The sequence below is a fragment of the Plutella xylostella genome, chromosome 26 (genome assembly GCF_932276165.1).
Source record: "Plutella xylostella chromosome 26, ilPluXylo3.1, whole genome shotgun sequence".
Taxonomy (NCBI): Eukaryota; Metazoa; Arthropoda; class Insecta; order Lepidoptera; family Plutellidae; genus Plutella; species Plutella xylostella.
The window spans coordinates 2002125-2018526 of NC_064006.1; the positions used below are offsets into that span (position 1 = coordinate 2002125).

General features: G+C 36.4%; 3 protein-coding genes across 4 annotated transcripts; 2 read left to right on the top strand and 1 right to left on the bottom strand.

Moving 5' to 3' along the window:
- Positions 1-1738: 1738 nt before the first annotated feature.
- On the top strand, positions 1739-5172 carry LOC105391603 (solute carrier family 22 member 1). 2 transcript variants are annotated; one of them, XM_038111746.2, is made up of 7 exons: positions 1739-1963; positions 2273-2462; positions 2836-2936; positions 3259-3410; positions 3665-4282; positions 4367-4548; positions 4930-5172. In XM_038111746.2, exons 1-7 carry the CDS (start codon positions 1791-1793, stop codon positions 5095-5097), a joined length of 1584 nt encoding a protein of 527 aa, XP_037967674.2. In that variant the 5' UTR covers positions 1739-1790; the 3' UTR covers positions 5098-5172. The 2 variants fall into 2 exon arrangements, with proteins under 2 accessions (XP_037967674.2, XP_037967675.2); XM_038111747.2 differs by having other exon boundaries at positions 3665-4043.
- A 1322-nt stretch (positions 5173-6494) lies between these two features.
- Positions 6495-10196, top strand: LOC105393060 (solute carrier family 22 member 1). The gene is made up of 7 exons (XM_038111665.2): positions 6495-6729; positions 7202-7391; positions 7608-7708; positions 8001-8152; positions 8337-8954; positions 9045-9226; positions 9712-10196. The coding sequence occupies exons 1-7, from the start codon at positions 6563-6565 to the stop codon at positions 9868-9870; spliced, it is 1569 nt and encodes a 522-aa protein (XP_037967593.2). The 5' UTR covers positions 6495-6562; the 3' UTR covers positions 9871-10196.
- Positions 10197-10805: 609 nt separating this feature from the next.
- Positions 10806-14841, bottom strand: LOC105391601 (solute carrier family 22 member 1). The gene is made up of 7 exons (XM_048630644.1): positions 14420-14841; positions 13793-13982; positions 13331-13431; positions 12664-12815; positions 11821-12438; positions 11559-11740; positions 10806-11050 (listed from the first exon to the last, which is right to left on the bottom strand). The coding sequence occupies exons 1-7, from the start codon at positions 14590-14592 to the stop codon at positions 10874-10876; spliced, it is 1593 nt and encodes a 530-aa protein (XP_048486601.1). The 5' UTR covers positions 14593-14841; the 3' UTR covers positions 10806-10873.
- Positions 14842-16402: the final 1561 nt, after the last annotated feature.

The window sequence follows — 16402 nt, forward strand, 5'->3', positions numbered from 1 at the left end:
TAAAGAAAGTAGTGCATCCAAACTCTTTGATCTATAATTTTTTACCACACTCAATTGAAAATATCAATTGTACCCTACGTAACCTACAATCCTTATTTAATTTTAGCTTATGCTGGCTTAGCTATTTGAAATCATTACGTACGTGCGGTTGTAACAAACTGTATTTTTTATTTTTATTGAACTCTTTATTGTACAAATATTACAAAAAAAGTACGAAGGGTGGACTTAATGCTAAAAGCATTTTCTGCCAGAAGGGTATATTAATTTATTTGTTGCCATATCTATCATTCACAACCTCTGTAATACATTTATTTATTTACTTAACTATTAGACCAATAATACTATTGTAATAATAATAATAAAGCCGTATTATTTTTATCTTATTTATCTCTGTATATGACGCTATCGATACCCTAATCCATCATTGATCCACTTAAAACTGTTATAACGATATCAAGGATTAACCATGTCTTGAAGTAGCCGTCAAAATCAAAATTTTCGTCAATATTTGACCTTGTTTTCGGGAATCATATGAGGCCGCGATCCCAGTACATTAACTTTACCCTTCGCTGGCATGTTTAGAATGCCGATCGCAAAACTAGCAAAATGTGAATACTCTAGTGTTCATAGTTTACAGCATTATTTCATATAACTAAATTTATCTTGTAAAAATATGGAGCTCAGAAATCCAAATTAAGTTCGGTTAAACCCACATTTATTAAACTAAATTACCTATTAATCATAAAAAATTTATAGCATGCAATATTGACAGACTAACCTAAATATTGCTTTTTATGAAACCTATTTTATGGCCGCAATTTTACAATGTAATATAACTTATGGATACATGTTTTTTTATCATGAATGAAAAAAAATTTATAAGTATTAAAACTAGGTACTTAATTTATTATCTTTAAAGTTCATAAACTTAATGGAGGATATACATAATGGCCAAATTATAGAAATAGTAAAGTAAAGATAAAGATAACGAATATATTATATACCTTATACCTACCTCTATGTTTAAATAGGATAAAGATACATCACACAGGGTAGAATTTCAGTGGCTGAGCCAGTGGTGTATATACATCATCATCATCATCATCATCAGCCAGTAATCATCCACTGCTGGACATAGGCCTCTCCCAAGGAGCGCCACAGCACTCGGTCCTCGGCTTTCCTCATCCAACCACTACCCGCCACCCGCCTAAGGTCGTCAGTCCAGCGGGCAGGAGGGCGTCCCACGCTGCTTTTGCCTGTTCGTGGTCTCCACTCGAGAACTCGTCTACCCCAATGTTTATCGGTTCTTCGGCAGATATGACCAGCTCACTGCCTGTGTATATACCTACCTAAGGGTGTAATTTTATAAATACCTTGCTCTAGTAAAACTCACACCGTACAAATAATTTGATCCTAAGAGCCACAAATACATGAAAGAAAAAGTTCAACAGATAACACTCATATGCGAGGTTTCACAAAGGGTCTTAAATTAGGTTCGAAGTTAAATTAAATGCTTTGACAGAGATTTAAGTTTGACCTTAGTTGATGGTCCCTTGTGCAACTCAGTATTAATTAAATATTCTATTCGTTGGAGGTGTTTATTCTATTGTAATCTATCAGCTACGCGGCTAGATAGATACAAATATAGTAATAAACCAACTATAGGTATAGGCACAGCATACAGCATACATTGTAATATTGTGAACGACAGGCGTACGGGCCAGGCATACATTTTTGTGTACATATAAAAAATATCTATAAATCTATCTATAAAAGTGTAAGTGAAAAAAATGGTTGTTGAAGAAAAAACAGAAAAGTCTGTAGAATTGGATGATGTGCTTCGGAAGTTTGCTTTGTCTCAAAAATATCATGTGATTTTTGGAATTCTACTCTTCATTGCTTTTGCTACGAACTCGCTTGCTGGCAGCCAGTTTGTGTTTGCTGCAGAATATGTACAGTACAAGTAAGTAAAAATACTCTATATAAGTATCTACATTAATATTACACTCGTAAGCAAAGAAAAATTCCAGTGACATAGATAATATTGCTCCTAAAATGGGAAAAGATAGCCGTCGCAATATTGAAGTACATTTAACAGCGCATCAGAATATTACCAACTAAAAACGTACCTAAGTATGAAGTTCAAATTAAATTAAATGATTTTTAGCCATTTGGTATAGGAATTTTGTTAGTGAAACTTTTTCATTTCTCGTGAGTGTATTAACAATAGCGCAATAGAAATTTACGGGGCTTCTATTTTTTTCAATTACAGATGTGACAACTCTCTGAATGAATGTGGAGTAAGCTCACCTATAAATGTGACATTTGAGAATCAATTTGACCAGCAGTGCTACGCGAGGGTGCCACTAGACGAGGCTGCTACTTGCTTCGAGGTGAACCAATCCACCCTGGTGCCCTGCAATGACTGGGTCTATGAGAACCCTGACAGCTTTGTTGGTGAGGTAGGTGTAAATGTTGACACAATTTGGTAAGCGATGTTAGGCCATAGGTGACTACACTGTGAGACAGTTGAGACTTTTGGACCCAGAGTCAACTCCGAGGGTGAGATATAATACCTAGATTTTTAATTATTATATATGGGTATCGGACCGCTGATAATATGTCTACACAGGTTCATATTATAGATATGTAAATATTAACACCCATATAAATATCTGTCTTTAAACAAAAATCTGCCCGGCTGTGAATCGAACCAGGGACCTTTGGAAGCCGATAGTGGCTGAAAGAGGAAGGCCAAGCATAACACTCCTATCTCCAGCAGTGGTCGATTACGGGGTTGATGATGATGATAATGATGATGATCTTCCTTCACAGTTCCAGTTGGCGTGCCAAGAATGGAAGAGGACTCTTGTCGGTACTATTTCCAGTTTCGGAAATATGCTCGGCTTACTGATTGTTGGACCAGTTTCAGACAGGTACTTACGAGAATCATTATGATCTGCCATTTCAGATATTATTACACTAGTAGGCATAATATTTAAAAATACGCTAAGCTAAACTATTCATTTGGATCAGTGCAAAAGAAACGTCGTGACAAATAACACCCCATTTTACCACTGAACTCTTATTTCAAATTAATGCAGTTGTATGATTTTTGTGACTACATTCATTGGTACATAGGTTGTCATGAGCTTAAAACGGTGTGACACAAAATTTTACTTTTATTGTTTATATTATGTGACACACCATCTTGTTCACTGTTACAATACTGTTAATCTACTGTATAACAATTTTTAGGATTGGTAGAAAGAACACCCTGATCATGACAGGTGTCATCGGAGGAGTCCTGGGTCTCGCCAAGAGTTTTGCCACCAACTACTGGCTGTATGTTGTGTTGGAAATGGCCAACGCTGCTTTAGGGGACGTGTGCTCGCCGGCTTTCATGCTAGGTATTTACTATATTTTTCAGGTTTCAGATACAGCTTTAACAGAATAATGAGCTGTGCTGTGTAAACATCATGTTTGTTGAAATACATATTTTGACTCGCGAGCCATGATTTTTTTTTTGTGACAATAGCTCCAAATTACTCATAAACGGAAAGCGCTCTAGCATAATTAATAGCATAGCTTATATTTTTTTAATATTTATAAGTAGTTTTTTCATATTTTATCCTGTATCATAACATTATCATTTTTTTTTCAGCTGTAGAGATTGTTTCAGTAAGGGACCGTGCTAAATATTACATGGTAACGCAATTGGGATTCCAAATAGGAAACTTTATGCTCGTTTTGGTCGCATGGCTATTCCCATACTACAGGACTTTACTGAGAGTCATTTATGCACCCTTGCTACTTTTCATTCTCTATGCTTACTTCATAGACGAAAGCCCGAGATGGCTACTAACGAAAGAAAAAAAGAAAGAAGCAGTTTCTATATTAGAAAAAGCAGCTAAGAAGAATAACATCATACTCGACAAATCTTGGCTAGAAAACTTAACGTGTGAAAAGGAAGACAAATCTGGACAAATTGGATATTTAGCGCTGTTAAAAACTACATTTTCTTCTAAAGTATTACTGCAAAGGTTCTTGATTTGTCTAGTCTGGTGGACCACTAGTACATTTGTGGCATGGGGTTTAACTGTGAATTCTGTTTTATGGGGTGGCAACAAATATTTAAATTATGCCTTGATACCTATGGTTGATATACCTGCAGCTTTTACGATGGGCTATGTGTTGATTAGATTTAAAAGAAAGATGCCCTTGATGATATCATTCTCTTGTGCTGCATTATTCTTCTTTATACAGCTATTCTTACCATCAGGTTAGTAAAAGATAATGAAAAATCATTCAAAATATGTACTTAAATAATGAACAAAACTTAAAGTTTAATCATTTTCTGTTTCAGACTTGAATTGGCTTTCTATAATGTTCTTCTTGGGCGGAAAATTCATGGCTGCAATATTTTTCAATATAACGTATGTGTTTACATCAGAGTTATTCCCAACTCATACCAGAAACTCAATGCATGCTCTGTGTTCATCTATCGGAAGAATTGGTTCTATACTCGCGCCGCAAACGCCATTGTTGGTAAGTGGCTTTTTAATACGCCTCAAAAATTTATATCACTAAGTTACAGTCGCGAGTGTTGCTATAGCATAAAACTGTCTAAACTTTAGTTAGGTAGTGTAGTTTCATATCATCTTAATAAAAGGTAACTTCATAACATTGATTTTGATATTATTTTATATAATTTAAATCTATCTATAAATATAATTATTGCACCCATTTCAGTATCGACTCATAATTCGGTGTTGAAATTTCACCATAACAGTAGGAATTTGTTTTTTTTTACCTAGCTTACATTACAACAATATTTTGTACCGATTGCCACCGCCATCTAACGGACGATCGCTGAACTTTCACGTCTAGTTTTCGTTAAATCAATAACAACCTTTATCTTTTTTTCAGTTGGCCTACTGGACCGGTCTTCCTGCTGTGCTCTTCGGTTCAGCTTCAGCTCTCGCAGCCTTTGTCACTATATTTGTACCTGATACAGCTGACGACTCTTTACCAGATACTGTACATCAAGCTGAATTTGTTGGAACGAATGAAGGAAAGAACAAGACAGCGAATTGATTCATAAATTACCTAAATAGTTTTCTTTTTTGTATGCCTCTGATGGAAATTAAAATAAATTGTTATAAATAGTAATTTTTCTTTCTTTCTAAAGTGAGCACATAAATAAATACCTCCTACACTCAAGGGCAATGAAAAAGTTCCAGTGAGAAAACCCATAATTATTACTGTTACTTAAACGGAAAAATCTAGGTCGGTATTTTGTGAGTGGTACTTTTTCATTGCCCGTGAGTGTACCTATTTAAATAATGTAAGTGTTCAATTGGTTTAAATCTCTAAATAACACAAAAACGTACAAATATATTATATAAGTTACTTAATCATTAATTATATTTATCAAAATATATGTATATCTTCTGAATATCCAATCCCATCAAAAACAATACTTGTCAAAAAAAAACAAGTCTCGTAACTCAGTTGTTCTACGGTAAAAAATTGTGAGATCCATGTACCTAATACCAAGTCTTATCCACGCACGCATCTCAATCTTAAAAATCTTTAATGTTTTATATAAATATACTAGAAGAAAACCAAAACCTTTTTCGTTTACGTAAATGCCTAAACCCGTACTAGAGACCCAGAACTAGATAAAATATTATAATATACTTACCTACATAAGTGTAGGTACCAATATAAATATATCTGCAGTATTCTGTTCCGTTCCGTTATCTTTCAACAAAATAGTTTTGATGTCGGCATTTTCAATAGTTTTTTAATCCAATTTATCTTTATCTATAATATTTTAAATACCTATCACAATGCTGATGTGTGATGACATCATTGATAGCTGTATTATGCGAAATTTATAACCCATCGTATATCATAGAATACGACCCCCCACGATTGGATACATGATTTTGAATCCATATAGGTATTACAAATCCTCATGAAAGTATTTTACAATCCACTAAAAATTTCACCACAACGCAAAACAAAAAAAAAATATATAAAAAAAATGTCGACATGTACCTACCTACTCATTAAGTAGTTTCTTAAACAAATTAGATTTTTCAGTTGGTCAGAATGAATCGTGACCTATTTTTTAAGTTCCCCTGTATGGCTTAGGCACGTGAATTTAAAACAAAGATAAGAAAAGTAAACGTGAATTTTTATAACCGTGACGATACAAAGTTAATGACCTATCATAAGATAGGAAAGCCATTAGTGGCCAAGATTATCGAAAAACGATTAGGTACTACAGAAATGCAGATAATTTTACAATAATAAAAAAACCTGTGCATAATTAAAACAAGTTCAAGTACCCATTGGTATTGATTGCCAATACAATAAATCACTTAATAATTGAATCTTACGTAGAATTTGCTGTAATAAATTGAAAAACTAGTTGTTATAGAATAGAAGAAGATATTATAATTAGAGGTTTAGCTTAACCCGGTTACCCGTTGGTAAACCAGACACAATACATTTTAATTGTCTTGGATCTCTTGAGACGTGAGGGGTTAAAATGAGTTCTGCATTTTCCGAAAGGATCGAATTGGATGATGTACTTAGAAGGTTTACTTTGTCACAAAAGTATCATGTGGTGTTGGGGTTCCTTCTTTTTATTGCGTTTGCTTCGAATTCTCTAACGGGCAGCCAGTTTGTGTTCGCAGCTGATTATGTTCAGTACAAGTAAGTTGTTGTTTTGTTTTACGATAAAACTGTGTTTACTGTAAATTATTATGAATCAATCAATGATGAGAAGCGGACGTAGAAATGGAAATGGCACTATACGAAGAGCAGCTACGAATGCCACAAATATTGCTTTTGACTGGCGGCCCCTGAATGAAGGGCGCTCCCGTGGACACCCTGTCCAAACATGGCGATGAACAAGGCCAAAAGCACAGACGAAGATAGGCGGAAGTGGCGGACTTTAGTGAAGACCCTCTGAATCTCTGGGTTGTCATAGGATTGCAACAACAACCTATCATATGGCTTGACCTTTTACAGGTAGACTGTAATGACTGGATAACGAAAACAGTGAACAGAGTGTTGTAGTGTTTCTTTTGACCTACGCCTTGCAATACAGCAACATGATCTCATGCTGATGAAAGGAGGTTCACAATTTAGTAGATGATGATAATGATCTATTTTTCGTTTTTAGGTGCCACAGTTCACTTGCACAGTGTGGTGTGAATACGATAAAGAATGTGACATTTGAAAACCAGTTTGATCAGCAGTGCTATGAGAGGGTGCCACTAGACGAGGCTGCAACTTGCCTCGAGGTGAACCAATCCAAGCTCGTGCCCTGCAATGACTGGGTCTATGAGAACCCTGACAGCTTTGTGGCGGAGGTAAGAGCTTTCAATTATTTTTATAAAAAACAAAGTTTTGTGCTTGAAAACAAATATTAAAGTGCCTGCTAGTTATACAGGGTGTTGCAAAATTGGTATACTAAGCCGAAACCTACATGTGCAGCATGGTATATCTAAGCCTGAAACTGAAATCAGAATTTGAAAATTCGCGAAAAAAAATTTTAGGATAATTCTTGTAATAAAATTCTCTCTCAGTTCCAGTTGGCTTGTCAAGAATGGAAGAGAACTCTGGTCGGCACTATGCACAGTTTTGGAAACATGATTGGCTTGCTGATCGTTGGTCCTGTATCCGATAGGTACTAAATACTTTACCAAACAAGCTGGATAGATAATTATATATAAAATTCTTTATTTGTTCACAAACAAGAACATAATTTACAAAGCTTAAATAAAAACACCTTATGTGTTTTTATTTAAGCTTTGTAAATTATGTTCTTGTTTGTGAACAAATATAGAATTTTATATATACGTAGGCACTAAAATTGCGATCTTATCACTAAAAGCGATGTTTTAAGACAACCTAGGATGAATAGATCTTTGAGATTTGGTATTATTATTTTTAATGTTAATGTCATAATTTCATTTCAGAATAGGAAGAAAAAAAGCTTTAATAATAACTGGATTTCTTGGAGGAGTTTTGGGATTGGCTAGAAGTTTCTCAGCCCAATACTGGCTGTACATTGTTTTGCAAACAGTAGAAACAGCTGTGGGTGATATCTGCTCTCCTGCTTTCATGTTAGGTAGGTATTATTGCTTTCATAATTCTTAATAGGTACTCATAAAGATGATGATGATGATGATAGTCGGTCACTGCTGGATGTATGCCTCGCCTAAATATTGAGTCATCACCAGTCGTTGACATAGTAATTTTATATTTATTATTTGTTTCTTAAATAAGTACTTAATACGGTTATCTGATTTCAGCTGTTGAAGCAGTATCGGCGAGAGATCGAGCAAAATTTTTCATGATTACCCAATTAGGGTACCAATTTGGAAACTTGGTACTTGTGTTGATGGCCTGGCTGTTTCCGTATTACCGAACCTTTTTGCAAGTCGTCTACGCCCCATTGATGCTCTTCATACTATACACATACCTCATAGATGAGAGCCCAAGATGGCTACTTACGAAAGAAAGGAAAAATGAAGCACTTGAAATTTTAGAAAAAGCTGCAAAGACCAATAAAATTGTTCTTGAAAAGGGTTTGCTAGAAAATATTACGTGCGAAAAGGAAGAGAAAACCGAAGAGATTGGATATTTAATGTTGCTAAAAACCACATTTTCTTCCAAAATGTTGCTACAAAGGTTTTTGATTTGCGTAGTATGGTGGTTCACTAGCACCTTCGTATCCTATGGGTTAACTGTCAATTCAGTTTTGTGGGGCGGCAACAAGTATTTGAACTACGCGTTCATAACCATTATAGATATTCCAGCTGTTTTCATTATGGGCTACGTTTTGAAAAGATTCCAGAGGAAAAAGCCTTTAATTTGCTCATTTTCATGTGCAGCATTGTTTTTCCTTATTCAACCATTCTTGCCAGCTGGTTAGTATAATAATACGAATGTTGCTTATTATAGTTGCGTTACTATTTAAATGTATGTATTAAAAAAATAACGTTTTGTTTCTTTTCCAGATATGACATGGCTGTCCTTAGCTTTTTTTTTAGCTGGAAAGTTTATGGCTTCAATATTTTTCAACATTACATACGTGTTTACATCGGAATTGTTTCCTACTCATACTAGAAACTCAATGCACGCTCTATGCTCATCTTTGGGACGAATTGGTTCAATACTGGCTCCACAGACACCATTGCTGGTAAGTCTCATAATATCAGCAAACTACTTAACGTGATCTTATGTTATGATTAGTTACAATATCCAATATCGTCTGTACTTACATTAGCAGTCCTTGTATTAAGTTAATATAACTGGTACAAATTTAGCAGAGGTTTTATAAATAGGTACACTTTTTAAATAAATAAACATGTACCTAACTAAGCTCCCCCCGCGTATACGCGGACACGCGGGGCATGATGTAGGTTGTAGGATGCTCTATCATCTGTGGCGCTTCACATATCATACTATACCACCTGGTCATATTGTCCTAACTGCAACCGACCTGAAGAAGAACCACAGTAGAACAAATAAATTATTTATCTTTCTAATTGCTTCCTTCATTGGATAGAGACCCGTTCCCCAGCAGTGGGGACGTGATGGGTCGCGATGATGATGAATTGCTAAAGTGTCGATAGAGGTCTGTCTATAGCAGCTATATTCAAATGAGTTTTTATTTTGTTTCAGTTGTCTTACTGGGCCGGTCTTCCAGCTGTGCTCTTCGGTTCAGCATCAGCCCTCGCAGCCATCGTCACTATATTTGTACCTGATACAGCTGATGACACTCTACCTGACACGGTGCGACAAGCCGAGGTTGTGGGACAGAGAAAGAAGAGTTTGGCATAATAATCCAGTCCTTAGTGCCAATTTCTTCATTGTTGGTTATCTAACCGACAGGGATTGATTTATAAATTAAACGTCATCTCCATATAAAATTCATGACTGATGTATCAAAAGTTAACCATTACTCCCTGGTTATGCTTTAACCGAGAATGGAGAAATTGGCACTTAAGCCGCTACAAGGGTTCCTTATTGATGTCGATAGACTCTGTTAATGCGCGCTCCACAAATTACGGCGCCGTATTCGTGGCGAACCGCGATATGGTAACGTTTATCTAAGTCGATAACGAACCCGTGTAGAGGCAGCTGTGTTGTTGATAAATAAATTTAACAAGAAAGGAAATTTTATTTTTATGAATATCTAGCCCTGTAGCATGGGGCGCATTTAAGAAGTGACAAAAGTTTTCCGTCGTGCTCTTGAGGCTGCGCGATGTGAGTGAGCGCGATGCAAAACTTTTGTCACGTCTTAAATGCGCCCGTGCTAGCCCTTATACGACACCTTTGCCCAGCAGTGGGACATAGTAGTTAGAATTAGGTATTTAGTACTTATGATTGAATATACCTACCATACTTACTGTATCTCATATTGAAGTAAATATTCATTATACTACTTACTTACGTGAAAATTATTAAGCCGGTGACAAACACTACATTATGTAATATGGTCGCTCACCAACGTGAAACGTTTTGGCCAATGAGGATACTTACTATCAGTCGCTAACTGTCCAAGGTAAGTTGTCCTTGGTGTGTGAACACCAAATGATCGTGGCCTACAGTGGCGCATTGCAAAGCGTGGCCCTTCACAGGCCATGGTGTACTGGAGCCTTAATCATTTCTCACTCAAACATTGACGGATCGTTAGGTAGGCAAGGTACGAAAGTGTATGAATTTTGTAATAACTATATTACTACTTAGCCGAAAAAACATCAAGAAAGTATGAATAAGAAACTTTATTTTCAACGAATGTTAGGAATTATTTAACAGAATCATTAATTAATCAGTTTTGTTATTAAATCAATTCTACTTCTTGTTCTTTTCTCCTTTCGTTTGATCCGACAAATTCAGCTTGATGCACAGTGTCGGGTAACGAGTCATCTGCCGTGTCCGGGACAAACAACGTGACGATGGCCGCTATCAGTGATGCAGACCCGAAGAGGATGGAAGGAAGTCCCACCCAATAGGATAACTGAAAAATAAAGAATGGTGAATGAAGATAAAGCTAAAAAATATTTGTTTGGTGTCTAGCACCACAAACTTAAGCAAACACTCGTTGCTGCCCACCATGTACTTATAAAAAGATCAAATTATATACAAAAAAGTATGTAGTGCCGACAACACCGAAAAGGCCAGCGAGGCTGGTTTACACCGGCACCGTTACAGTCATGTGATAGGATATCGATCTCTACAGAAATAGAAAATAGTTCCCAGGATGCCCGATAGAGGGCATTGTTAAATCATTTACTTTCACAGGTTTATGCTGCAATGGTTAAGCCGAAAAAAATATACCTCCAATGCAAACACTTTAGATTTAAGACCCTCTGTGTGTATCGACGTAAATAATACATTTTTATTCATCAATCTTCATCCTATGACTCTTTTATCAAACAGTTTGTACTGAGGGTGCATATATTTCGCTCCTGTAAAATAATATATAACAATATACAGGGTGCCCTAAAAGTGTATTAAAAACTTACCAATAATGGGGTCTGTGGCGCTAATATTGAACCGATTCTTCCGAGAGATGAACAGAGAGCGTGCATAGAGTTCCTCGTGTGAGTTGGGAACAATTCAGATGTCACCAAGTATGTGATGTTGAAAAATATTGAAGCCATGAACTTTCCCGACAGGAAAAATAATATGGACAACCACGTCAAGTCTGAAAGAAAATTTTATATGTCTGCTGACTAGTTTTATTGGCATTATTATATTTATAGATATAAATAAATATATACTGACCTGAAGGTAAAAAAGGTTGTAGTAGAAAAAATAATGCTGCAGACAAAAACGACAAAATCAAAGGCTTTTTTCTCTTAAACCTGATTAAAACGTAACCCATGAAAATAGATGCGAGTATATCCACTACTGGAATCATTGCATAGTTAAAGTACTTGTTGCCTCCCCACAAAACTGAATTTATAGCTAACCCGGCTGACACAAATGTACTAGTTGACCACCATACGATGCAAATCAAGAATCTCTGTAGCAACACTTTAGATGAAAATGTACTTTTAAGTAAAGATGTGAAATCTATTTCTGCTGACTTGTTTTCTTTCTCACACGTCAATTTTTCCAGTAAAGATTTATCAAGTACAATGTTATTGGTTTTTGCTGCTTTCTCTAATATTTTAACTGCTTTTCTTCTTTTACCTTTAGTAAGCAACCATCTTGGGCTTTCGTCTAAGAGGTAAATATAAAGTATGAAAAGTAACAAAGGAGTGTAGATGACTCGTAAAAATGTTCTGAAATACGGAAAGAGCCATGCCATTAGAACAAGTAATAGATTTCCTACTCTATAACCTAACTGCGTTATCATATAAAATTTTGCCCGATCCTTTGCCGACACTATTTCCACAGCTGAAAACAAAATAATACAATTAGTTACCTATACATTTTCAGAATCAAAGATATACAAAGCTATGTTATTTGAAATTATACACATTGCCTTCGTTATCCTGCAAAAAATGAGTATAAAAGCACAAATGTCTCTCAGGAATTCATTCTGAAAAATGTTTAACTCTGTAGAATCAACTAAATCTTTAAAATCTCAAAATTTTAAAGTCACGTACGGAAAAATAGTACCTAACATGAAAGCGGGAGAGCATATATCTCCCACAGCAGCTTCTATCATTTCTAGAACCACGTATAACCAATAGTTGGTGGCGAAACTTCTCACTAGTCCCAGTACTCCTCCGAAGACTCCTGTCATTATTATGGCCTTTTTTCTTCCTATACTGAAATAAATAGATATAAAATAAGTAAAAATAATTTTTTATACCTATTACGAACTTATTTGATTTTTTACTAAAAAAATTCTAACAGTGGATATGGAGTAAATATGAGATTTAATTATGAATGTTATTATTGTTTGGCTTTAGTCGTAGATGTCCTTAAGAAATTGGTTTGAAGCGATGAAAAGTAAACGAGTATTAAAATTTGTATGTTACGGGAGGCCAAATAAATGCGTTAAGTAATCACTCCTCGAATTGACGACCGAATGGCGTAGTGGTTAGTGTAGTGACGCTGACTACTGAGCCGATGGTCCCGGGTTCGATTCCCGGCTGGGGCAGATATTTGTTTAAACACAGATATTTGTTCTCGGGTCTTGGATGTGCCCGTGAAATGGCAATAGGCCCGCCCCCTATTACATTGGGACTAACATAACACTCTGGCGAAAAGTGGGTGCAGCAATGCACCTCTGCCTACCCCGCAAGGGAGTACATTAGTACAAGGCGTGAGTGTGTGTTACCTGTCAGATAAAGGCCCAATGAATAGCAATCCGATCATGTTGCCGAAGCTATGCATAGTCCCAACCAGGGTCCGCTTCCACTCCTGGCAGCCCAACTGGAACTGATCAAACATTGACGTGTCTGTATATCTATATAATCATATTTATGTACGCTGCCCGTAGCTCCGAAGCGGCTGAACCGATATTTTGTTTGTTGTTTTGAAAATCGGTTCAACAGTTCAAAAGTTATGCGACTTTTTGAATATCGCAATTGAGGGTGTTGAAATACACTCACAAGCATTACACCCGAGTCGGCAAGTGGAAATTTTGCATTGCTCTTGAGTGTATAATTTATTTTCCATGACTCTAAATCTAGTCGTTCCTCAAAAGTGGTCGTGGTCCTACCAACTCATTCCAAGTACTTATCCCTTACCTCAGACTCCTTTCATTACTACCACATTCTTTCTGTAAAATATCACTTACCTCACCCACAAAGCTGTCAGGGTTCTCATAGACCCAGTCATTGCAGGGCACGAGCTTGGATTGGTTCACCTCGAAGCAAGTAGCAGCCTCGTCTAGTGGCACCCTCGCGTAGCACTGCTGGTCAAATTGATTCTCAAATGTCACGTTTGATGGTGCGTTCACGTTACATTGTTCTACTGAGTTGTTACATCTGAAAAGGAAAGGAAGTAATGATTATTGAAGTTGACGAACGAATGGTGTAGTGGTTAAGTGTCCCTGACTGCTGTGCCGAAGATCTCGGGTTCGATCCCCGGCCGGGGCAGATATTTGTTTAACCGCTTAGGTCCCGGTGACCCATTGGTAAACCAGACACAATAGATTTTTAACTCTTTCTGATTCATCGGGACGTGAGGGGTTAAACACAGACGTTTGTAATCAGGTCTTGGGTTGAGTGTTAATGTCTTGAGATGATTTCATAAATCGATTTTTCTCTAAAATTCTAGGGATATTGCAAAAACGCGGATAATTAGAAAATGGTGATAAATATTTAGTTTATCTAGGCACAGTTTCCCGAAGTGAGACACTCCGCTCTCTTGAGTCAAACCTTTTGGGTCACTAAATCATACTTACATACACAGAAATACCTACTTGTACTGAACAAATTCGGCGGCAAACACAAAATGACTACCAGTGAACGTATTCGAAGCGAACGCCATAAACAGAAGAAAACCACATATCACATGATACTTTTGTGTCACTGAAAAATCACGCAAAACATCGTCTAATTCAACTGCCTTTTCACGATTATTCTTAAAACCCATGTCAATAATCACTGACAATATTAAAAAAATACTATTAAAATAAATAAAAAATGAAGTAACAGCAACACTAATTAAATTTGGATTTTAAGTACATGTCAATGAACCTTTTTCGTTATAAAAACACGTCTACGCTCGCTCTAAATGCAAGCCCTACCGTAGGATTGTAGGGCGTTGACAAAACTTTAAAAATAGGTATTCGATATTTTTTTCCGTCGCACGAAACGACTATTTATGCGTCCGCCGAATAACTTTTACATGTGTGTGTTTTGTCTATGACAACGTGTAAGTGTGTGTGTGTGTGTGCAAACGATACAAAATAAAACAGTGTGATGTGCCCCTAGGGTAGACCGTATATTAAATAAATATTATTCATCATCAGCCAATAATCATCCACTGATGGACATAGGCCTCTCCCAAGGAGCACCACAACACTCGGTCCTCGGCCTTCCTCATCCAACCACTACCGGCTACTCGCCTAAGGTCGTCAGCCCAGCGGGAAGGAGGGCGTCCCACGCTGCGTATGCCTGTTCGTGGTCTCCACTCGAGAACTCGTCTACCCCAACGGTTATCGGTTCTTTGGCAGATATGACCCAGCCCATTGCCACTTCAGCTTGCATATATTTATTTATATACATATATTTAAATAAATATAACTATTGTAAAAAATCTAGTAAGATGGGGCATGAAATTTTTATTTACTCGATGAACTAGATGATTTCGCGTTAAGGCTCTAAGTCCACATTTTTTGGTGGCTTAGTTAGGTGTGTATACATTCTAAAACCATAAATAATTTTATGATTTTATGAAATGAAACACTAAGCTGATTTTCATGAACTATTAATAAAATAGTGACTAAATAAACATAAAATGCCTCTTTTACCGACAGGATTTAAACCATTTAAAACCTGCAGACAACACTACTCAAAATATTAGCATTAAAAGATAATCATTTTATCTAATTGCAAAAATAAAATCAAGATCTATATCGCCATTTACTCCATCATCGGCAATTTACTTAAAACTTAAATAATACATAATTGATAACAATCATTACGTAGTTAGTCGATTAGTAATAATTAGATAGTTCTTAGACAAACCACGTCAAACTTACCTCTTGTTACCTACAACTTTTTGGGAACGTAACTTTTTACGACGACCGAATGGCGTAGTGGTTAGTGACCCTGACTACTGAGCCGAAGGTCCCGGGTTCGATTCCCGGCTGGGGCAGATATTTGTTTAAACACAAATATTTGTTCTCGGGTCTTGGATGTGCCCGTAAAATGGCAATAGGCCCGCCCCCTATTACATTGGGACTAACATACACTCTGGCGAAAAGTGGGTGCAGCAATGCACCTCTGCCAACCCTGCAAGGGAGTACATTAGTACAAGACGTGAGTGTGTATATATTATTTTTACTATGCGGAGTTGTTTTTTTTTTTCAGTAAATGCCAAAAGTCGTAGATGATAAGTAGTTTAGAATGACCACCAATTTTGCAACATCCTGTATAACGAAAATTTGAGATCTCCCCATATTATTATTATACAAACGGGCGGCGTTTAGGATGTGCGCGCACTGCATTTTTTTATATGCAAGTCGCGATTTGTTAGTCGCAAATATCTTTTACTTAGAAAAGAATATAACTTTATAGGGCACCACAATAACAAAACATATAAAGAATACTTATAAACTAGGAGCAATGATCAATAGGCGGCCTTATCGCTAAGAGCGATCTCTTACAGGCAACTTTGAATATAAGAGATAAAAATCAAAGATATTAGAGGGAAATAAAACATACACACTTATCATATA

What these genes read in the sequence shown, in the direction of transcription:
- LOC105391603 (XM_038111746.2), top strand. Translation starts at nt 1,791, where the DNA reads ATGGTTGTTGAAGAAAAAACAGAAAAGTCTGTAGAATTGGATGATGTG. An exon ending in GTTGGACCAGTTTCAGACAG is followed by an intron (nt 2,937 to 3,258) that starts GTACTTACGAGA and finishes AACAATTTTTAG; the next exon opens with GATTGGTAGAAAGAACACCC. An exon ending in CGCCGCAAACGCCATTGTTG is followed by an intron (nt 4,549 to 4,929) that starts GTAAGTGGCTTT and finishes TCTTTTTTTCAG; the next exon opens with TTGGCCTACTGGACCGGTCT.
- LOC105393060 (XM_038111665.2), top strand. Translation starts at nt 6,563, where the DNA reads ATGAGTTCTGCATTTTCCGAAAGGATCGAATTGGATGATGTACTTAGA. An exon ending in GCTGATTATGTTCAGTACAA is followed by an intron (nt 6,730 to 7,201) that starts GTAAGTTGTTGT and finishes TTTCGTTTTTAG; the next exon opens with GTGCCACAGTTCACTTGCAC. An exon ending in CTCTCCTGCTTTCATGTTAG is followed by an intron (nt 8,153 to 8,336) that starts GTAGGTATTATT and finishes ATCTGATTTCAG; the next exon opens with CTGTTGAAGCAGTATCGGCG.
- LOC105391601 (XM_048630644.1), bottom strand. Translation starts at nt 14,592, where the DNA reads ATGGGTTTTAAGAATAATCGTGAAAAGGCAGTTGAATTAGACGATGTT. An exon ending in ACAACCTTTTTTACCTTCAG is followed by an intron (nt 11,741 to 11,820) that starts GTCAGTATATAT and finishes ATTTTCTTTCAG; the next exon opens with ACTTGACGTGGTTGTCCATA. An exon ending in CGCCACAGACCCCATTATTG is followed by an intron (nt 11,051 to 11,558) that starts GTAAGTTTTTAA and finishes TTTATTTTTCAG; the next exon opens with TTATCCTATTGGGTGGGACT.